Source organism: Callorhinus ursinus, unplaced genomic scaffold, assembly GCF_003265705.2.
Source record: "Callorhinus ursinus isolate GAN/ISIS: 27379988/994484 unplaced genomic scaffold, GSC_fseal_2.0 scaffold30, whole genome shotgun sequence".
In the NCBI taxonomy this organism is placed as follows: Eukaryota; Metazoa; Chordata; class Mammalia; order Carnivora; family Otariidae; genus Callorhinus; species Callorhinus ursinus.
Genome location: NW_027397092.1, coordinates 11,249,660 through 11,272,714, shown reverse-complemented (window position 1 = coordinate 11,272,714; position 23,055 = coordinate 11,249,660). Strand labels below are relative to the sequence as shown.

The 23,055-nt window shown below is 42.7% G+C and overlaps 1 protein-coding gene and 1 non-coding gene across 9 annotated transcripts in view; one reads left to right on the top strand and one right to left on the bottom strand.

Moving 5' to 3' along the window:
- Positions 1-761: 761 nt before the first annotated feature.
- GRAMD2B (GRAM domain containing 2B) overlaps positions 762-23,055 on the bottom strand; it is a 123,134-nt gene continuing 100,840 nt past the window's right edge. For all 8 annotated transcript variants that reach the window (XM_073878599.1, XM_073878603.1, XM_073878598.1 and 5 more), the window contains 12 exons: positions 22,576-22,687; positions 19,965-20,031; positions 18,928-19,031; positions 15,192-15,287; positions 13,204-13,275; positions 13,026-13,106; positions 10,266-10,377; positions 9,588-9,710; positions 8,777-8,864; positions 7,797-7,901; positions 4,376-4,469; positions 762-1,990 (listed from right to left, as the gene is read on the bottom strand). In XM_073878599.1, coding sequence (XP_073734700.1) covers positions 1,949-1,990; positions 4,376-4,469; positions 7,797-7,901; positions 8,777-8,864; positions 9,588-9,710; positions 10,266-10,377; positions 13,026-13,106; positions 13,204-13,275; positions 15,192-15,287; positions 18,928-19,031; positions 19,965-20,031; positions 22,576-22,687 — 1,096 coding nt within the window. In that variant the 3' untranslated portion in view covers positions 762-1,948. The remainder of the gene's footprint in view (positions 1,991-4,375; positions 4,470-7,796; positions 7,902-8,776; positions 8,865-9,587; positions 9,711-10,265; positions 10,378-13,025; positions 13,107-13,203; positions 13,276-15,191; positions 15,288-18,927; positions 19,032-19,964; positions 20,032-22,575; positions 22,688-23,055) is intronic.
- LOC112815210 (U6 spliceosomal RNA) lies at positions 16,544-16,648 on the top strand. Its single transcript, XR_003205948.1, has one exon. It is a non-coding gene; the product is annotated as a U6 spliceosomal RNA (small nuclear RNA).

Sequence of the window (23,055 nt, the reverse complement as noted above, 5' to 3'; positions counted from 1 at the left end):
GTAGTTTTGATTTGCATTTCCCTGATGGTCAGTGATGTTGAGCTTCTTTTCATGTGTACTGGCCATCTGGATGTCTTCTTTGGAGACATTTCTGTTCATGTCTTCTGCCCATTTAATTGGATTATTTGTTTTGGGGACAAAGTTCTTTGTATTTTTTAGATACTAACTCTTTATCGGATGTGTCATTTGCAAATATCTTCTATTCTGAAGGTTGCCTTTTAGTTTTGTTTCCTTTGCTGTGAAATTTGAACCTTTTAAAGTTTCTCATACATTGTAAAATTTCCCTATATAGGTGGCTTACCCATTCTTGAATCCCTATACTGACACACAACTTTTATGGAACTGGAATGTCAGACAACATTTCTAAAAATAACGAATATGGCCCTTGTTATGAGAGTGTACTAGTCGCGTGGCCCTGCTGTGCTCTAGAGACATCATCACGTTTGATCCTCCCAATGACATTTTTTGTTGGTACTTTTAGTCACATAAATAAAATGGGGGAAAATGGCCAAAAATCTTCAGGTGACATAACTCATAAAATGTGGACCCGGGAATAAAGCATTATTTTTCTGATTTCAAAGTTCATTTTCTTTCCCCTGTATCAATGCCACCCCAGAATTTAGATCATTTTTGAGTTTTGAAATGGATACTTGGGAGGAGAGAAGTATGGGTAGTTGGAAGTAGTAGAGAGGAGGTGAGATGCAGTTAAAAAGGCCATGTTGTCTTAGTTAAAAGAGTTTACAAACTGACAAAACACAGTGTTAGCAGGGCATTTTAACCAGTGAGTATTTATTAAAAGCCGGGGGGGGGTGCACCAGGCACAGTTCTTGTCCAGGAGGCTAACAAATACAAAAGATGTAACCAATTCATTTATTAGCTTATCTGATTAAACAAAATACATTTCACAGAAATGATTATAAAATGCATTGCCAATAGAAACAGAGTATCATTTATATTACAGATCTTATGGTACCTAAATAATTATTAATAAAAACCAGCCATCCCATATGGTAGATAGAAGTTAGGAAACCACCAGTTACTTCTTTTAGTCAGCAAAAGAGAGAAGCATGCATTTGTCATGCTGAGAGGGGTTTCAGCATTCCATATAGGCATCCTGTTTCAAAACTTTAACATAGTCCACCTATAAACTTAAAAAATCAGTGTTTTTCATCCAGTATCAAATCATTTTGTACTTTTTGGTTTAAAGATTAGTTTTGGTTTCAGAGTAAGTTTCATTTAGTACTTGTCACATGTGGTCATAGATTCTTGATGTGGGGTGGGTGATGAACAGTCCAATTAAGTGTTAGTTATAGGAACAAAACAAAACATAAACAGGATATCTTTAATCTGCTTTGTGGTATTCCTGCCTGTCCTGAATTGAGAAGATACACAGGGTGATTTCAAGCAGAACAGAACAGCAGAAGAGCGGAAAAGAAAAAATGCTGGTGTTTGTTTGAGGCAAGTCTGTTTTGGAAGAGTCAGGGCTAATTCTTGAAAGGACCGTATCGGGTTTTTGGCACATGATCTATCCCTTAGTTCGAAGGCTGGTTCAGAGGGGTGTAAAGGAGAGAAAAGGAGCGCAGAAAGGACTAAGAAGGCACGAAGTGGAGTGTGTTTGCTGACACAGTCACGAGAACTGTGGAACCACAATCATCCGAACGAGTGTCCACCAGGCCTGTCCTGAGACCTCCAGAGATGGGTCTGTGTTGTTCAGGCAGCAGCACTGAGAACTTCCTCAGAGACAGCGGGTCAATGTTTATTGCACAGTAACCAGAATTATCCCGCCCCCACCCCTTCCTGAGCTGGAGACCTTCAAGTGCAAACATGGCTGGGGATGCCCGTCTGTCCGCTCCTCTGGCCAGCAGGGAGCGCTCCGCCAGAATGCCGAGGGGAACACCTTCTTCAAAGGGAAGCTCGAGGTATCTGTTGGCCTGAACAATCCAGTCTGTCAGTCACCATTCTCAAGCAGCTTCTGTAGGTTGTTTTGTATCTGGGAATAATGAGAGAGAAGTTCCTGTTACTAAATAGAATGGAGTCTATCAAGGGTCCATTTGCCATGACCTGTGTAATGTTTGAGATTAATCTATCCTACCTTGAATAAAAAGGCACTGGGGCGCCTGGGTGGCTCAGTCGTTGAGCGTCTGCCTTCGGCTCAGGTCATGATCCCAGGGTCCTGGGATCGAGCCCCACATGGGGCTCCCTGCTCCGCGGGAAGCCTGCTTCTCCCTCTCCCACTCCCCCTGCTTGTGTTCCTGCTCTCTCTGTCAAATAAATAAAATTTAAAAAAAAAAAAAAAAAAGCCACCCCCTGGGTTCAATTTAGATCAGGCAAATGCTGCTTAATGGATCCCAACTCCGTTGATAATCCACTTTAAAATGAAAAAAAAAAAAGGGCTAAATATGAAAAGAGTGGCACAAAGATGAAAGTGTCAGGAGAGACCGAGAGAAATCAGATGGAAGGAGAAGAACAAAGCCCTGGCAACACCAAGTGTGACCTAAATGCAGAGATAATGGGAAACCGATCCTTACAGAGCCTGTGTGTCATGTAGTGTCTGATTCAAACCATCAATGTTTAACACTCCTACTAGATACTACCCATTTCCCAGAAGACTGAGTTTCAAGGCCCAGGGTCCATGACGTATCTTTGGATCTCGAGACTACAGTACAGTGTTGGGCATCAAAAATGTGCTCAGTAGATGTTTGTTGAGTAAGTGAACTTTCAAGAATTCTGAGCAAGGAATTCTCAACAAGCAATACTGTGATGGGAGTGGGGAACCCCATGGAACAAAAGAAAGATTTTATATATATATATATATATATTTTTTTTTTATTTGAGAGGGCACAAGCATGAGTTGGGGGAGGGGCAGAGGGAGAGAGAGAATCTCAAGCAGGCTCCCCACTAAGCGCGGAATGCAATGCGGGGCTCTATCCCAGGACCCTGAGATCATGACCTGAGCAAAAAGGCAGACTCTTAACAGACTGAGCCACCCAGATGCCCAGAAACCAAACATCTGTAAGCATGCCATGAAACATAAAAAAATTCTCTTCAATTCTCAGCAACTCACATTTTAGAAAAGAAAACACTTTGGGTGCCTACACCCGACCTTCTCTAGGATGATTTTGAGTTAAAAAAAGAAAAAGTTTCCAAGTTTGTCCACGGGTTCAATAGGAATTCTAGGTCATCCTTTGGTTTAGAACTGAACTTTGGAAACTCCTTGGAGCTCAGTACTTCAGTAGCTGAATGCTAACTACCATTTAGTCTTAGCAAAACTAAGCTAATTTGGCTCATTTGTATTTCACTTTTTTTTTTAAAGATTTTATTTATTTATTTGACAGAGAAAGAGAGACACACAGCGAGAGAGGGAACACAAGCAGGGGGAGGGTCAGAGGGAGAAGCAGACCCCCTGCTGAGCAGGGAGCCCGATGTGGGGCTCGATCCCGGGACTCCAGGATCATGACCTGAGCCGAAGGCAGTCGCTTAACGACTGAGCCACCCAGGCGCCCTTGTATTTCATGGTTCTTACCGAGTAATCACGAGTACACTGTTAGGGGAAGCCACCACATGCTGGGCATTTGTGGTAACAGTTTGAACTGAACCCTGCACTTGAAAACCTTTCCTTAAGGTTTAGGGCAGAAACAAACCACCAGATGGAAGAGCTAGACATACGCTGGAAGGAGAAGTGAAGAAATGTTAATTAGGTCTAACTCTGGGCCATTTCTCCTGTGTCCATCTTCCTGTCCGCCCTCCTCCTGGCTTTGAAGAATGACACAGGCTTCAGGACAGATTTGCTTGAGAACTGCCCTACTGTTAGATACTTCTAGAGGGTAAAGGTACATCAGTGGCTTTCCTGACAAGGCCTCAGGTTGGACTGTGAGGAGCAGCAAACACCACTTTGGAATCCGACCTGGTTCAAATTCCAGATCTGCCAGCTTTCTCTGCATGTCTCCTTGAGCCAGTGACTGGACTCTTCGTCTGTCAGAAGAGTGACATCCATCTGGCAGGGTTCTTACAGAGACTGAACACAGTATTGCACGTATGGCAACCATCAGCCTGGGTGGGGCCGGCTGTGTGCCTCCACTGAGCCCTGTGTCAGCAGTCACTGGCCACCGGGCCCTTGTGGTAGACAGAAATCTTTCTAACTAAGGAGGAAAAGCCAAAGACACACCCATAAGGAGAATGAGACTGAAACCAATTTCTTGGTGGAAATTAAAAAAAAAAAATACTCTTTCCTATTTACTGTGACATCCCCTGGCTGGGTTTTTGGTCACGGAGGCTGCTTGCTACACCCTGAAGGTGTTTGCGCGCATAATCCCTGCTCTCTGGCTGTCAAGACGCACTATGGCTCCCGCCCCAACCCAGGAAATGGATGAGTCACCTTTTCTAATTTCATTATGTTAGCCGTCAGCTCTTGGCAGAGGACCTCCACACTGAACTGTACTTGTGACCCCAGGCCGGATGGTGCTGTCTGTCTGTAAGAACAAAGAGAAAAATGATTGTGGGCAGGGGATGGCAAAGGAAGAAGCAGAATGAACACATTTTAAATTTATTTGAACAGAAGACTCGGTTACAGTAGTCGACCATGAGCCTTTCACTTGTTAACGTCGGGAAGGCCCTGTGGTAGGCCCCCCGGGGCTGCGCGGACGTGGAGGGGACTGCATCTTAGCAGCTCAGCTGGACGTCTCTTGAGCTGTTTTTGTTGAGGTGGCAATGTTGTGCCCTGGCTTCAGAACAAAAAAATCAGGCAATTCTGCTCAAGCACATGGTTTCTTAGACCTCTTGTGCCCCTCAGATCCTTGCTGCCCCCACCAGAGCAGAAATGGGCAAGAATCATTGCTCTTCTCAGTCACAGGCTTATTTCTCATGGGAGGAGGGACCATTTACACAGGAACTTTCAGAATGTATAGGGATTTTAGTCAAATTGCTGCTCAAGTGTGAGACTTTTGTAGTTTTTTTTTTTTTGGTTTTTTTTTTGAGACTTGGCCATGCCCATGTAATTGCCCTTGTCTTATAATGGAACATGTATTCATTGTGCACCATTTGAACTACTTATGGCAGGAGCTCTTCCCCAGGGCCCACTGGGGTCCTATACCAGCTGAAACTGTAGGAAATTGAGAGCTGTATGTACATTTTCCTGGAGAGATGGTCTAAAAAGCCGTTGATCAGATTTTCATATTAAGGTTAACAACCCTGGTCTCTTATCTTCTCCATATTTCTTGGTTGTAATTTATTTAGCCATTAAGTTTTTATTTTATTTTATTTATTTATTTTTAAAGATTTTATTTATTTGAGAGAGAGAGAGAATGAGAGATAGAAAGCACGAGAGGGAAGAGGGTCAGAGGGAGAAGCAGACTCCCCGCTGAGCAGGGAGCCCGATGTGGGACTCGATCCCGGGACTCCAGGATCATGACCTGAGCCGAAGGCAGTCGCTTAACCGTCTGAGCCACCCAGGCGCCCTAGCCATTAAGTTTTTAGATGGCAGTGATGGGTCTAATTATTTTACACATGTACTTGGTGAATGACTGATGATCGTCTAAACATTAAGAAAGCCATTATATTTTTCTGTTTACCCTTACTAAAAATAAACAATTCTTTCTTTATCCCTGAGCCATACCATCAAAATCTTAGATCCCAAACAGGAACCTGAAGGGGAATCTTTCAGTGTCTAGAGGCAAGAACGGAGACCCACAGAGCTGATGGGTCAACATGTAATTCTGACAGCGTACAAGCTACGGACACACTCACAAAGTCGGTAAAAGGTACGGATTCCGTGACAACTAACCAACCCACTTACAAGTGCAGGTCTAGCTACTGGGCAGCATGGCTGGATCACCTTGGCAGGGAGAGACATGGGAGAAGCTCAGGTCCCTATAAATTACTTTATGAACATCTTCCCGTCATGGGTGTTCCTGGTCTCATGTCATAAATAATCCTTGTGATTTTTCCTTTAAATGATGATTTTTCAGACTGTACTTCTCCCTAAGTTGATTATTTAAAGAGTGGACTGAATATGCCTTTTGTCCTTGTTAGTGGAGTTTCCCCCCTCATCATCACCAAGTTAACAAAATGATAATAGGACATGAGGTACATTTTTGTGTAAAAAAAAAAAAAAAATCAACCCTATATATGATACTGAACTAGGAAGGCATGCTAGATTAGTGTAGAAAAAGTATGTTAACATTTTTTTTTAAGATTTATTAATTTGAGAGAGAGGCAGAGGGAGAGGGAGAAGCGGACTCCCCGCTGAGCTGGGAACCCGACACGGGGCTGAATCCTAGGACCCTGAGATTATGACCTGAGCCGAAGGCAGACGCTTAACCATCTGAGCCACCCAGGCGCCCCTGTATGTTGACATTTTGAACAAGATGGGAGAGAGGAAGTAAGGGCAGGGTATATATCTGTTCTAGACTGTTCTTTATATTTCCGTATTATTGGCTCAAAGGTATATATTATGGTTCAAAAAGAACCTGTATGCCAGCAGACGTGTAAGCCACAGAACAAGACTTTTAGGTAGTTGTTTGAGCATAAAGAGGCCCTAGAATGGTATAGTCTAATAGTTCTCCAAGTGTAGAACCAGGCCGGCACCATCAGCATCACCTGGGAACTTGACAGAAATGCAAATTCTCGGGCCCTCAGTTCTCGTTCATCAGAAACTCTGGGGATGGGCCCTGCAATCTGTTTTAACAAGCCATCCAGATGATTCCGAAGCACACTCTAAACAGCCTAATCCAATTCCCAGGCTGTACCTCACAACCAAGCCATTGGTAGACTGGAAAGCCTGTCCTCCATGTAGTCATACAGGTGTGCATCTGAGTCCTGATTTTATTACAAACTGTATGACATTAAATTATTTATTTGGCCTCATTGTCCTCGTCTGTAGAATGGGAATAAAGGCTATCTTAAAAGGTTATGGTGAATAAAATGAGAGGAAATTGTGCATATATATATATCTATAGATATATATATATATCTATAGATATATATCTATTCTAATAGAGTCTCTAGCACATGGTATAAACTCTGTAAATGAGTATCTCTACTTTTAGAACTTAAGTTAGGCACCTGGCTGGCTCAGAAGAGCACATGACTCTTGATCTCTGGGTCACGAGTTTGAGCTCCACATTGGGTGTAGGATTACTTAAAATAAATAAACTAAAAAAAACCAACAGTTAAAAAAAAAAAAACTTGGGTTAAAAGTATGCTTTCTAACATGGGGTAATTTATTTCACTTTTTAGGTAATGGATCAAAATTCTTATGTATATGCATTTGAAGGAAAGAGCTCTATGTCTGAAAGGTTTAATTAGGTCAGACATGTTAAAAATGACAGTGATGGAAAATCTTCACAGATGCATTCAGCTAATTACTAGTCACAGAGATCTTAAAAGTGGTCAAGAGTTTCGTCAATATAAGAGTTAATGCATGATAAATGAGCTGAGTTACTTCCACTGCTTCTTTCCTATTAATGTCTTCACCCACTGCCATTTTACTAAGATAAACTGGTATATTTTAATAAATAGGCCAAGGTCACAACTGAGTCTTAGGCTACCAGAACAAGATAATGTAAAATCAGGCTTGTTTCTTGATAAACTGGCAACACTCTAGCAAGAACAATTCAGAGTCAGGGCATTCATCTCTAGGACCCTCCCACCTACCCCTTTACTTCCCACAGATAGGCTTAACAGAATGTCTCCTACAGAACGTAACCTCGACTCATGGTTGCTGAGAAGGACGGTAAGTGCCCAACATTACACTAGTCTCAGTAGCAAGCAGATGACAGCACAGGAGGGAATCGTCTTACTCATGATGATGAGTGTCCACAATGGAGGTTAGCGACCCCAGCCTCTCCTCCAGAGTATTAATTCTGTATCTCATGTAGAACGTCGAGATGATTAGTGCACAGACACTGCAGAGGGATAAAAGAGAAATTCTCAATAGGCTCATGAACTGACACGAAACCATCAACTCAGAGCCAGTGTTGTACCTTTAAGGCAAGATATTCTCCAAAATTAACTTGCCACAGAGACTTGAAAAAGGTCTTTTTTCAACAGGCTGATGCTTGTCAACAACTTGAGAGCTAGAACAGGATTTAAAATCTTCTGGCCCAGGTTCCTCAACTCACAAACAATGGCCATTCTACTAGGGTCCCGTGAGGCCTTGCCCGAGGTGGATGACAAAGCTGTGCTCCCTCTCCCCCGTGGCGCCGTGGCCCTTCCTACGAGTGCCCAGTCTTCACAAGCTCCCTTCTTTATCTGCAAACAAAAGTGGGCACATCCTCCTTGGTAGTAAGGAACAGCCTAGAACCGGGCCAGCCTATTTTCAGAAAAACAACTGGCTAAAGGCTGGAAGCTGAGGGGAAATGTCTTAAAGTCTATGCCTGAGTGTTCACAGTTAAAGGGATGATGGCATTTTGACGTTGTTTGGGTCTCCATCCGGAGAACATGGGATAGATGAGAAAATAAATAGTAAGGCTAAAGATGCTTCATCATCCACAGAACAAGGTTCTTACTAATAGTATCCACTCAGAATGTAGTCCTCTGCTGGAATTGACCCAATTTGGTCTTCCCTCCTCCCTCTATTTATTTAAATAAGGAGATGAATAGGAAAGTGTGACCTAAGCCTAAGGAAAACAAAATGCTGGAATAGGAGATACAAATTGTAAAAGGAAAGATGTGGGTCACATGAGGCAACTGGGATGTACAATGACTCTTGGAACTGTGCGATTATTCTTTTAGAGAGGTGAATGATTTTAAGTCACTCATAGTAAATTTATCTACTTACATGATTGCGTAAAATATGAGAATATGGTGGAGAGTCGTACATGTCTGAGACCTGACCTTGTGTAAGACTCCAATGGTTTCTGACTGACCTGTTGTGGGGAAAGAAACAAAAAAACAAGACAGTTTTAAAACTACAGCACACCTCCTTCATCCAGCAAAGTCCCTATGGGGAAGAGGTACTTGAAAGAGGTAATTCCCGGATAACAGACACTGAAGAAAACACTGACTGAAGCCTTCCCGGTGTCTACCCTTGCTCTCATATCAGTATAATTGGTAAACAGCTACTAGAATACTTACTAAATAAGCAGTAATTTAATAATTTGAGTTTTATCACCAATTTTTGAATAACATTCTCAAATACTAAAAATAATGAAGGGACCTCCAGGAAGGCTATTCACCTTTGTATCCCTCACAATAAAGCACAGAACTGGATACCGTTTGGTGAATGAGTACATGAATTAATATGCACAGAACGAAGACCTACAGCAAGAAGGGAGGGGATATGAAAGGCAGTCATAAAGTGAAAGAATGAGGGCCTTTTATTTTTTATTGAAGATTTCATTTCTTTAGTGAGAGAGAGAGTACACTAGTAGAGGGAGGGGCAGAGGGAGAGGGAGTAGACTCCTCACAGAGCAGGGAGCGCGATGCAGGGATTGATCCCAGGACCCTGAGATCATGACCTGAGCCAGAACCAAGAGTGGGATGCTTAACCAACTGAGCCACCCAGATGCCCCTGACATCTGAGGGCCCTTTAAAAGTTACAAGCAGATGACCGCCACCACCCCCTTTACCCAAGACATTCTGTTCCTTACCATGTACAGGGAGATTCTTGGCTTTTCCTTCAGGCACTCTATTCACATGGGCATCTGCCCGAGTTGGTTTTGTTTCTCCCTTGGAGACATTCAGAACTGTCTGGGATTCTGTCACATGGAAATCTGTCAAGCCAAAATGGGGCTGGCTAAGTTTTCTTCCCGATGCATTTAAAAACACAGCATCAACCAACGGAGCAAATCAATCTCACAACATGCATAATGGCTGAGAATATAAATGGATCTTCTCACATGTTGGTTTAATGGTTAGGTATTGAAATTCAATGCGTAAGGAAGTCAGAAAATTATATGACAGTCTGCCCTTAGCCCACTGACTCATGGGGACCGTTCAGCTAGAACAGTGAATAATATGACTGAAAGAAGAGGTAAAAAAGACATTTTGTGTTTTTCAACCACTCTACTATTGTGTCGATTTAAGAGACATTTATTAAATGTGTATAAAGAAATGGATTTTTACCATGGAGACACTTCCTTTCCCTAAAACTTTCGAACTACCCTTTCTCCAGAGTCCCTTCTCAATTGTTAATTAATTGCTAATTAGTCCCTTCTTAATTACTTGACAAGGTGGTTTTTGTTGGTGGTGTTTTTGTTTTAAAGGGGGGAGATGAGGATATTTGGTGGAGCATTACATTTTGGTTAACATACAGAAATTTCTCAGACCTCGCGAGTTCTCGGATTCAGGAGTCTGAGACCCAGAGCTGCTGTATCCTTCCATGTCTTGCCTTCTTTGTCGAACCACTCCATCCAGATCTGAGAATTCATCGTTGAAATCCTGAAGGGAAACAAGGAAGTGTACAGAGTCCAATTCCCCTCAGTAAACAGACAGGCCTCTGTAACCCCCAGCCCTTTCACTTAGGCCTCACCTATAAAATACTGAAAGAGAAGGGAGGATTATTCCATACCGCTGGGATTTCCCCAACAGATCAGAGTATCTGATGACCGAAACAGATTTTTCTGGGCAGTTAAAATCCTGTCAGCAGTGGCCAACTTGTTTGAAACAACAAATGTCTAGAGAAAGAACTGCTGATGACTGAAAAGTTTCCAGAGTCAAACTGGAAAACTCTCATTAGCACTCTGTCATGAGAAAAAGTGAATGACGCAGATGTATACGAGAAAAAAAGAGACGCACGGTTTTCTAAATCCATGTTCTAAATGTGAAGGTATCCTTTAAATCATAGTTTAAAAAAAAGGTATTGGGCTGGCTCAGTTGGTTAAGCGACTGCCTTCAGCTCAGGTCATGATCCTGGAGTCCCGGGATCGAGTCCCGCATCGGGCTCCCTGCTCAGCGGGGAGTCTGCTTCTCCCTCTGACCCTCCCCCCGTCTCATGCTCTCTCTCATTCTCTCTCTCAAATAAATAAATAAATAAAATCTTAAAAAAAAGGTATTGGAGATGAAAGAAAAAATGGCTTGAACAAATTAGACACTGAAAGCAAATTTTTAGCTTTTCTTCCCCCCTCAACCAAATCAAAAGAGAGTCTGTGCTATCACTTTTGAATTATAGAGGGAGGAGAGAGGGGTGAGCAGTAGGGAAAAAGCAGGGATGTTTTACTTTATATCCCCCAAATGCTTAAGAACCGGTGTCTTAAGAACAGGTGTCTTGTACTAGCTCTCTTGGGATCATTTCAATAATTCATTTCAATTTCATGCAAGAATATATAGGGGATAGAAAGTTGAAGAATTCAAGTCTCTTCGATTTAATAATTATTGACTGAATGCCTATCATGTATCAGGCAGTATGCAGAGCTCGTTCGACAGATGACTGCACTTAATCTTCACCCCCGCATCATGAGGTTGGCATTTTGCTGGATGAAGAAACTGAGTCAGAGCAGTCAAAGAGCTTGTCTGATGGCATAACTCAGCTGGGTGGAACCCAGATTTGAAACCAAGTTTGTTGGATTACAAATCATATGTGTTGGCTTCTATTTTGTACTACTTCCCACTCCTTCCCCCCACCCCAACCAGGTGTTTTTTTTTTTTAGTTGAGATAAAAATTTATGTAATATAAAAGTCGTCATTCAAAGCATATAATTTAGTGGTTTTTAGAATAATCACAACATCAAGCAGCTTATTTCAGAACATTTCCACCACCCCCAAAGTGAAACCCTTTACCTAGTAGCAGCCACTCCTAATTTCTCCTTCCCCCAACCCTCAGCAACCACTAATCTACTTTTCCTATCAGTTTGTCTGTTTGGGACATTTCATATAAATGGAATCATACCATATGTGGCCTTTTGTGTCTGCCTTCTTTTGCTTAGCATCGTGTTTTCAAGGTTCTTCCATGTTGTATGTGTCAGTACTCCTTCCTTTATATTCTACTGTATGGACATACTACATTTTATTGATCCATTCAGCAGATGATGAATGTTAGAATTGTTTCTATTTTTAGGCTATTACGAACAGTGCAGCTGTGAACATTCTTTTTTTGAAGATTTTATCCATTCATCTGAGATAGAGCGAGAAAGAGAGGGCTCGGGGAGGGAGAGGGAGAAGCAGACTCCCTGCTAGAGCAGGGAGCCCAACGTGGGACTTGATCCTGGGACCACGAGATCACGAACTGAGCTGAAGGCAGATGCTTACCCGACTAAGCCACCCAGGCGTCCCAGCTATGAACATTCTTGGACAACTTTTTATGTGTACAAGTTTTCAATCCCTGTACTATTTGACAGCTCTCAAAAAGAAAGATTTGGAGATGTGAAAACCATGGGCTCATACCATTGCACTCAAGGTATTTCAACATTTAACTAATCATTTTGGGAATAAGCACTTGAATAAATATGGCAAGGACTCTCTTGGGCCAACATTATACCATCATAGGTATAAATCTTGTACAAATGGGGGGAATTACTTTTCACTGGAGATTTACTATATAGTCAATGAAATCTAAAGGGGAAAAAAAAAAAACTCTTTCACTTGGTCACTACAGAGTTCTTTTACAATTATTTCTGGATGTTCCTCATCTTTTCTACTAAGCTGTAAAGTCTTCAAAGGCAAGAACTAGTTTTGATTTTTCTTGGTGTCTTTACAGCATACACTAGCACAGTGCCTGGAACAAAGAAGACAATCAACGATTTGTGGGGATGAATCATGCCCCTACCCTAAGAGACTGGTGAATCCCTCTAAAACAACACTGACAAGCAAAGACAGCAAGATTTTACAAACACCTCCACTGACCACTCACTCGCCCAGACAGTCCACTAAACTGTTTCTTTCGGAGGACAGCTCTTTAGTTACTTGAAAAAAGTTTATAGCCTCCTATGTCCCCCCTTTTCTTCAGCACAGAAATGCCCTGTGTCTTCACATTTTAACTCAGATATTAAGGTCTACACTCCTTCCATCCCCTGATCCTGGTGTAAGGAGAAGTGTGATTGTGGGACACATGCCCTTTTGGTGGGATTTAGATAGTTACGTAGGCAACTCACCAGAGGCAGAGATGAAGGACGGTCTGCCCGGAAACTGTTTTCAAGAGAAGATGGGTTGGGACTGTTCCCGACGCTCGTGTTCTGAAATTAATGAAAAAATGAAAAACCAGATCAACTAGGAAACCAGAGGAAATAGAAAAGAGAGACAGCAACCGAGGCTCAGGAATGTTGTACTCACTTCTAAGTGTCCACACACAGATTTTAGTAGCTTGTAAGTAGAATCTCTGGAGAGTAGGGAGACAAATATGTACTGAAAAACAAGACAGAGTCATTATTAACAGATACTGCCTGGAAAGGTGTGAGGGTTCAGAGTGCAAAAAATTTATCTGTGTATAATTTTTTTCCTTTTTAAATGATGGAGACTGTTCTTTGGTCTACAGTCTCATTCACCCACACATTTTTTTTATTCCATTTCTGTAATAAACCAAACCTCTTCCCCCACAACAGCAACAAAACCATCACACCTCATTTAAGTAATAAAGCAACAGAGAGCAACATGAAGGCTCTAATACGCTGACACGGATGCCCCAAACATGCGCAGGCAGGCTTAAAAATAATAATGATGATGATAAAAAAAAAAAAAGGCTAGTGATATTTGCTAGATCCTCTTTAAAGCTTGTTCCCCTGCCCCCTTTCTTTTAAGGTATTTAATAATTCCCAAGGGTCCTCTCTGTTCTGACCTAGATTTCCATTAACAATTTCCCAGAGGCTCTCACAGGCTTGTTCTTTTTCAAGCCACTTCCAGATTCTCCCTTGTACAAATACAGAGATTTTCTAGTGGATGCGTATACATACGCGATGGGAAAGAAGTGAAATCAGATGAGACAAAGAATTTGCAGACACAGGACATAAGGGAAAACGATTTTACCAAGAACAGTATGTTAAGAAAATACTAAAACTCAGTCTTCCTCCGTCTGTTTGGGCCACAGAATCTTTTCAGAGCCCCTTTCCAGAAGTTTGTGATTATCCTTTCACTCATCGACAAGAGCACTTGATAGGCTTTCCCAGCAAGCACGTGTATTCCAAAGGAGTTAACACTGTGGATTCTGCCGTTAGACCTAGTTGCTAGGTCTGGCTCTGCTGCTTACAAGAGGGTACTGGGCAGACTGCTACCACTCTTGGCTTCACTTTTTCTTTTCTTTTGAAGATTTTATTTATTTATTTACCCAGAGTATGCGGATGGGGGGGCAGAGGGAGAGAGAGAATCTCAAGCCGACTCCGCGCTGACTGCGGAGCCCAATGCGGGGCTCAATCCCACGACCGAGATCGTGACGTGAGCCCAAATCAAGTCTCACACTCAAGCGATCCTTGGCTCCAGTTTTAACACCTACCCCTCCTAGGTAGCAGTGTGGAATCAATGTAAAAACAGAAGGAAAGCATTTAGCATATGCCTGACGAGAAGTACTTAATGCTTGTTAGCCATTAATATTAAAACTTTTTTTTTCAAAATATTAACCTATTTCCCACCTCATCAGATTAGGCTCTTTTGTCTTTTCTCCACCCACCTTCCCTCTTCAAGTTACCCAGTAGGGTTAGAAATGGAATGCAGCTTTTTTGCTTTCATTGAAATAGTAGGTAAAATCTTAAAAAAATAATTTCAAGTGAGAAATGAGTAGGTGAACTGTTCTACTCCCGCTTTCTGGCCAAACTGAAATGAACAGCACTCTCAATGCAAATATTTCTCATTGCAAGTGTGTGGGGCAGCCCAAGTCAGGAGTAGCTCTAGAATTTCTATACAGAACAGTACTTGAAGCAACATGGAAGCAAAGGGGGAACTGGTCCTGAAGCTGACCATGCATGGCAAGCACCAGGTTGACGTATCTGGGACGGCTCTGGAGAGGGACCAAGTAAGGTTCTGGGGAGGGTGGCCACCCCACCCCAGAGACTCTTCAGTCTCAGCCTACCTCACCCCCTCAACCATGTGGTGGCTGTGGCTGTTTTAAATATTAAAGAAACTCAATATATCAGCTTAGCCTCTTCTAAGAGATATTAGGGAAAGGGAAGTTGGGAAAGAATTTTATGTTTTCGACCTTGGCCAAGCAAGTAGAATTAAGTCAGCAGGAAAATCAAAACTGTCAACAATTATATTAGAATAAAGCACCTTGTGAGGGGAAACAATATACAAACAGGACAAAGCGAAGGTGCCTCGCTCCAAGGCCTACTCACCCGGTCTGTGACTGTCGCTATAATCAGGGCATTTGGCACCAGGAGGGCAGTTTTGGTTTTCTTTATTAGGGTGACTGAGAACGCCGGAATAGAGATCTGAAACAGAATCAGTTAAAACTGGTTCAGGCTTCACTGAACACGACTTCAAATCTTTATGTTGAAGGTAAAAAAAATTTTTTTAAAGTTTAACAAAGAAATCAAAACCACCAGGGAGCTCTCCAGCCTCCAGGATGAAAAGCGAGTCTCCTCAACGTTTACAAAGCCAGAGGGTAAATCTGCATCATTAATTCTACTCAAGGGCTGGGCAAGAAACCTTTGTCTTGAGATAAGGGAATGAATGCAAAATGCACAGTCATCTTAAAGATAGGCCCAGGGCTCTAAAGAAATTGTGTGCTTGTGGTCATCCACTTAGGGCCAATCTCCGCACACGCCCGGCTCTCCTCTACCCTTAGGCACGTGCGGGCAGGGAAAACCTTGACAAGCACGGCATAGTGGAACCACACTACTGGACAGTCTGGGACCTCAATTCTCAGCTATGTTACTTTCATGACACTGAATAAAGGAAACCTCATTTAAAATACAGCCTGGAGGGGCGCCTGGGTGGCTCAGTCTTTAAGCGTCTGCCTTCGGCTCAGGTCATGGTCTCAGGGTCCTGGGATCGAGACCCGCATTGGGCTCCCTGCCCGGCAGGAAGCCTGCTTCTCCCTCTCCCGCTCCCCCTGCTTGTGTTCCCTCTCTTGCTGTGTCTCTGTCAAATAAAAATAAGATCTTAAAAAACAAAACAAAAAAACCTCTTCATCTAAAAAAATTAATTAATTAAAATGCAGCCTGGAGGCCAGGAGGGGGCGCTCTCAGGCACCACCTCTGCTCCTCAGTTGCAGACCCCAACAGGAATAAGCCCACTTGACTACCCACCCCAGCAGGAGGAAGGAAGGATTTCTCCTTGCCCAGCAACAAGCTCAGTCAATGAGAAGGCCTGAACACTCACTTCTCTCCAATGGACTTTTGTCTAAAGCAACTGCTCCCAACTTCCTTCTTTTCTCTGTAATTTAACATTTCTCTCCTTCGATCTCGACTTGCCTATGGTTTGCCTACGGTTTGCCATGGCTTGCATGGCTCAAATTGTGATTTCTCTATTCCTGAATAAACCCGTTTTGCTGATAAAACAAGTGGCTGTTTTACTTTTCACGGTCCACTCTACGCGACCTACTCGACCTTACAAGCTACCCTTTCTAAGCCTGGTTCCTGATTTGTAAAATGGAGATAATCTGCCCTGCTTCCCAGGATTTTCTGTGGATTAAGTGAGGTAATATATGGAAAATGCCTAGCACTCATGAAGAAAGTGATGTATTGTGCTTACTTTGGCAGGACATATACTAAAATTAGAATGATACAGAGAAGATTAGCAGGGCCCTGCACAAGGATGAGTGCAAGTTCATGAAGTGTTCCATATATATACTTTTTTTTTTAAAGATTTTATTTATTTGACAGAGACACAGCGAGAGAGGGAACACAAGCAGGGGGAGTGGGAGATGGAGAAGCAGGCTTCCCGCGGAGCAGGGAGCCCGATGTGGGGCTTGATCCCAGGACCCTAGGATCATGACCTGAGCTGAATGCAGACGGTTAATGACTGAGCCACCCAGGGGCCCGTGAAGTGTTCCATATTAAAACAAACAAAAAAAAGTCATTTATTTCCTCATTCGTTTCATAAGAGGATGGATGAAATGAACTCTAACTTTATTTTCTGGTTCAAATGATAGAGAATTACAACAGATGAGAATGTCATTTAATTAGGACAGTCTTATGAAGTACATATTCTGAGAAATTAGGACGTGTTCAGAGAGGTAGGTGCTCGTCCAAGTTCATAAAAATAATAGGTTACAACAATGGAATTTGAACCAATCCAATCCAAAATGTGGGTTCTTTTTCATACAATGTATTACAAGCATGTACCAGATAACAGGAAGAATAGATGTTCCAATAGTTTTGTTATATCCCCCCAAGCCAGTCTAGTTTCAAAGAGAAAAGGATCATATCACTTTGATCCTGGAAAACAGAGTCACACACATCCACGGTAAAATGACTGCCCCTCCAAGTTCCAGATGGGAAGACCAGGGAAGAATGAGGGGCTGATCTTAATAAGACATTTCCTAAAATTGCCAAAGAACTCTACTGCCCCAAATGTTGAAGTGTAGGAGGTAACTCAGAAGTTATACACTGGGATAACTTTGGGGGGAAAAAAGTAAAGGTCTACCAAGACCCGCCATGTTAGGTCTTTAGAAAACCAGTGTGTTAATGCCACTCCTTTTCCCTTTTTCTGTCTGGTCAGTTCTCTCTTGGGTAGATGTTGGATTTTAAAACCATTGCTAGAATCATATTGGCTTCAAAGTATACTTACTGAGTTTTAGAATTCCCCCATCCCTTAACAAAGACTCATTCTTCATTCACTAATATCTCCAACCCTGCTGCTTTGGTCAGAGGCGTTGGCTCTAAATTCCTGAGAATTATCTTATCACACTGAACTGGAGATCCCTTCTACCCAACCCCTTTCCTAGTCCATGAACAAGTTCTTGTAATTGAGAAATCTAGAAATACAGTGGAATACTGCTTAACATTGCTTTGCATTATACTGATTCGGGTGATACTATTTATCAAAATATGTTTGTCTAAACACAACTCTACATAATTACAAAACAACATTAAAATAACATGTCTGACCTAAAGAACAGTGTGCTAGTCGGCTGACCCAACACCAACAAAATCAAGAATTTCCATTGTATTTGTTACATAGTCATTATCTAAAAGATTGCCAGGGTCTTTAGGGAGAATATTTAAAACATAACTACCACTCAAAATAAAAAGTTTTCAGTCAACGACTTCATGAATATAAAAGCTGCTTATTCATAGTCAGGAATCAGAAGGATTAAGAACTCGTTAGGTCACGCGAACCTAAGAAGGACCTTCTCGGACTCCTTGTTCTGGTGGCCTGAATGAACTGTGGTGTGACATTGGAGGACAGAGGGAAAGAATGTCAGTGGAATGGAATTATCTTTTTCCTTCTTATGACACAGTCCCAGGGTCCTTGCTTTGGAAGGCAGTGGCTTGGGAAAACTGCCAGTTCCTCTGGGCTATCCTCCTGAACAGCTCAGGTATCTTGGCCTGTGTTCCCCCAAATCTGTTTCATGAATGAGAACTTTCAGTCATTGTCCCCTGGGGAATGTGGATGTGTGAGTTTCTCAGACCAGGCCGTAAGTGTTCCAATTCCTGCCCATCTGGTGCTGCTGATGGTACAAAGTGAGCTCCAGTAAGTGGCTTATTTTTAAGCCTGGTTTTCTACATGTCTGATGTAACTGATAGGAACACGGTGTCAAAATCAATATTTATTTAAAAAAATGGTCTTGGGTTTAATATATGTCTTTGAAACAAATCATGGCACGCTCTCCAAATGGACAACTTCGAAGAGTTCTCTGGTGCCATCTGGGTAGAACGGATTTAGTGCAGGGCTGTGGGAGAGATCTATCTACATAAGGAAATAAACAGAGAGTGGTCTTTAGGAAAAAAGGGAAGTTAGTGTCATTTAGAGGCATTTAGAACCTGTAATATTTGGAACCATGATAAAGGAAATAAAGATATAAAGGTCTAATAAGAGTAAACTTTTATCAACATTGCTACGCTTAAAACAATTGATATTCACAACATATAATAAAGTGCATAGCTTTTTAAAAATTATACCAACCTTAGTGTCTTTTCCAAAGACTTTGGAATGGAAACAAATCCAGTTTTCTGATACAAAGAGCTTCCCCTGGTATAATATCTCTTTCTGTAGGGCACAGGTAAAACCTGGGAAAACAGACACAGGTATAAGAGCACTTAGAATTTCCATATGAAATAGAAATTATGTAAATATGTTGGTTCCCTAGGATTGGCAGAGATAGTACACTCATACTCAAAGATCTTTCACCTGTTCGTCAGCCATCTTTCGTGGCATAAAGCTATGGGGATGAGAGTTTGTTTTTTAATTCAAAGTCTTTACATGCCTTAGTATGAAAGTCAAAATGGCCAGGCAAGTCTATCACTGTAAACGAGAGTTCCAGAATGGAGTTTCAAAATCTCCTCTGTTGAGGAAGGTGTGTCACCTTGAGCTAGTGGTGGCACTCCTGCCCCTCCTTCCCTGGGACTGTCACTAATGACTCCTTTTGAAATTGATGGTCTCAGTGTGGGAAGAGCATGTGACCCACATGTTTGGGCATCATGGCAGGAATCCAGCCTCCTGCTTAACATGGGTACACTGAGAGGCCACAGTGGAACCCTGGTCCTAATGAACCTAAGAGGAGCCAAGGAGGTCTTCATTGGCGTGCCGGGCAGGATGTCTGGGGGTGATCACAGCACCCCGCATCGTATAGGGTTGGACACACGTCTGTGCACTACGATCTGTGTTTCCTTTCAGCCTTCTTTCAGCAGCCCCTCTTCCTCCAGTCTTGTTATCCCAAATCTCAGGACAACCCACACACAGTGCATTGCAGCAGTCAATACAGAAGGTGAGATCATTCCGGAATCACCTTGGAGGGTTCCCTGTCATGGGGAGGGATTCGGTTTCCCCTTCTACTCTCCTTCAAGGAGCTGGGTGACAGCTGAATGAAGCTGGCACACCTGTTACATAGTAACTTTCAAAAGACCTGTTTGCCTGGCTGCTTCAGGCCCCAGACGGAGCCCGCTTTCTTCCCCCAAACCAATTAGCATCCTGTCAAATAAGTCAGACAGGCCGGGACTTACTTTGCCTCAGTGGTTCCTCAGTTGGGACATCAAGGAACAACTTGTGGAAGTGCATATTCGCCTTGTACTACGGTGAGAACACAACACAGGAGTTACTGCTCGCATTTCTTGGTGAAACGTCGTAAATCTGAACTTCAATTTAAATTACATAACAAGGGGCGCCTGGGTGGCTCGGCCCGTTAAGAGTCCAACTCTTGATTTCCGCTCAGGTCATGATCTCAGGGTCCTGGGATCGAGCCCCATGGCGGGCTCCGCATTCATCGGGGAGTCTGCTTGTGGATTCTCTCTCCCTCTGCCTCTGCCCCTGCCCCGCTCTCTCTCTCTCTAATAAATAAATTTTAGAATAAATAAATTACCTAACAAATTTCCCCTCCCTTGATACAGTCTCTTTAGGAATTCCTTCTGTCTGATCTTACAGTCTTCAACACAAGCCTTCAAAGTGGGCACGGCACAAAGGTTTCATTTTCCAACAAGATTAGTGACTTGCCGGTGGGACAGACATCTGTGACCTTGCTGCAGCTGGTGGTCACTGTTCTGCCCAGGAGGCTCGACAGGGTGTCCCTAATAAAAAATGACATGAAGCTCCAAGGGATCTCACCAAAGAAGGCAGGAGATCCCAGGGCTCTACAGATACAAGGACTCTCAGAGGAGGGCAGTGGTTAAAGGGTCAGATCAACCTGAGGTCAAGTCTTGGCTACACCTCTCCCTGGGTGTGTGATTGTGGCCAAGTGAGGGAGCCTTGCTGAGCCTCAGATTCTTCTTCTGTGCCTGAGGGCAAATACACTCCCTGCCTCAGAGGGCTGCCATAAGGCTTAAATGGGACAATTCATCCGAAAGACCTACCACCTGGTATTGTCACTCCCACTACTTTTGTTGTAAGGGCATTTCCTTAGCCAGTGTCAGGGGGAGATAACTCTCTAGGGCGGTAGAAGGCATGTGTTTACACAGCTGTAACAACAACAATGGACAGCCAGCAATTTCCATCTGGTAACCTGCCTTCACAAACACCATCCCCAAAATAACCTGGGGAGCTGATGTCCCCATTCCATGGGTCTGGACAGTGTGCCTCAGGGAAACTGAGTCACTGAACTGGCGCCACACAGCTAAGAGGTAGAACTGGTCCTCCTTCCACTGGACCTCTGCCTGACAGGATGCTTTTGATTAAAAAAAAAAAAAAAAAAAAAAAGGTCTTGTGAGCAGAACAGAGAGAGTACAAGCAGGCCCTTCATGTTTTATTATCCAAACTGGGAGTGGTCTCAATGGCAGGACCGGCCCTAGTATTGCTCCAAGGAAGAGTTTAGAGAGGTCTGCAGATGAAAGGTGGTCCCCACAAGTCAGCTATTTTATAAACACCTCATGTAAAGTAGGTCACCTTATGCTGCTTCCTAAAAGTACAGTTTGCATCTAAAACGTTACCTGGATTAAAGCTAGGTATTCCAGGGGCGCTTTCCTGAGATTTGTTTTTTGTTTTGTTTTGTTTTTAATGGCTACAGTGAGAATCAGCTGCACAACTTGATTTAAAAATAACCTGGGCCAGAGACGCCTGGCTGTTTCAGTCAGTTGAGTGTCTGCCTTTGGCTCAGGTCATGATCCCAGGGTCCTGGGATCGAGTCCCACATGAGGCTCCTTGCTCAGCAGGAAGCCTGCTTCTCCCTCTGCGTCTGCCCCTCCCTCGCTTATATTCTCTCTCTCAATCTGACAAATAAATAAATAATCTTAAAACAACAACAACAAAAAACCTGGGCCCAAAAGAAAAAAAAATCCATAATATAAAAAACCTAGAACATGGAGTCTTCAAAAATGTGAACGTAAAACGCAAAAAAAAAAAGGGGGGGGTGGTGGGAATGATCTATATTAAAAGCGACAGATAAATGTAATACATGCCTCCTGACTGGATTCTAGAGATAGGGGAGCAAAAAACATTTATAAAGGCATCCACTACTGGGACAATTATGGAAATCCAAAATGGATTTTACAGTAATAATATTTTGGTATATTTACTATTTAGTTATATTTCTCGTGTGTCCCAGTGGGTTTTTGTTGTTGTTTTTGTTCTAGTTCTTAGGGGAAACATGTATTCAAGTATTTAGGGGTGAGGTGTCAATAACCACCTCAATCCATTGACCCCAGTAAGTATGCCACACTCTAAGACACAGAACTGGGCTTTGACACCCATCTGGGTGTGTTTTAGAGCAGAACTAAACTACTCCTGGACGAGAATCATGACCCTGTTCACAGGTCTCCCCCCTCCGTGTGCAGCTGGGTAGCCTTCTATTCAGACGGGTGTCGTATCAGACTCTAATTTTAATGCAAGGCTATCACAGCTCTCCTGGTCTTGGTTAATTATTAGACCAGCACATGACTGTGTGGGTCCCTGCTCTCCGGGCGCTTGTCAGAGTTAGGGGTTGGAACTCACCACCACTCAGAATATACTGAAAGGTCAGTGGTGAAATAACAATATTGATTAAAAATCAACCGAAGGAACTGCATCCTGTTCTTTCTTCCAGATTCTTTGCCATCTCTGGCCATGTGAGTCCTGGCCAGCAAGAAGATGCACATTTGGGTTTAGCGCCCCTGCCTTGACATGACGCACACCGCCTTCCCAAGTTACCTGGCTGGAAGACGAATACTTTTTCCTGTCCATCTTAGATTCATTTTTGCTTTCTGTTTTACAGTCATTCTTATCGCTTGCTAAAGAGGCACCATCAAAACTGGATTTTGACCTGAGGAAAGAGAATCCAGGGAATTGATAAGATGAATTTTGTACACTACTCATTAATTGTATCGTAATAAATCTTGATTGTTATACCATCTCACGAGAAAACCTGACATTCGGTTTTCTTTTCTCCACCTCAGTGATCACTCATAATACTCTAGGAGCATTTACGCAGTACAGTGCGTAGGAGACCGGGATGGGTTCAGCAGCCTACAATCTCAAACTGCAGAGAAATGTGGACTTATAGAAGGGAGAAATATCAACTGAATTGTGGAGATCATTAAACCATCTCAAAAGTATTCTAAGCAATAAAAGAGTAGTATAGGCAAATTATTAAACAAAACTACAGCTATAGTTCAATCAAAGAATATTTTT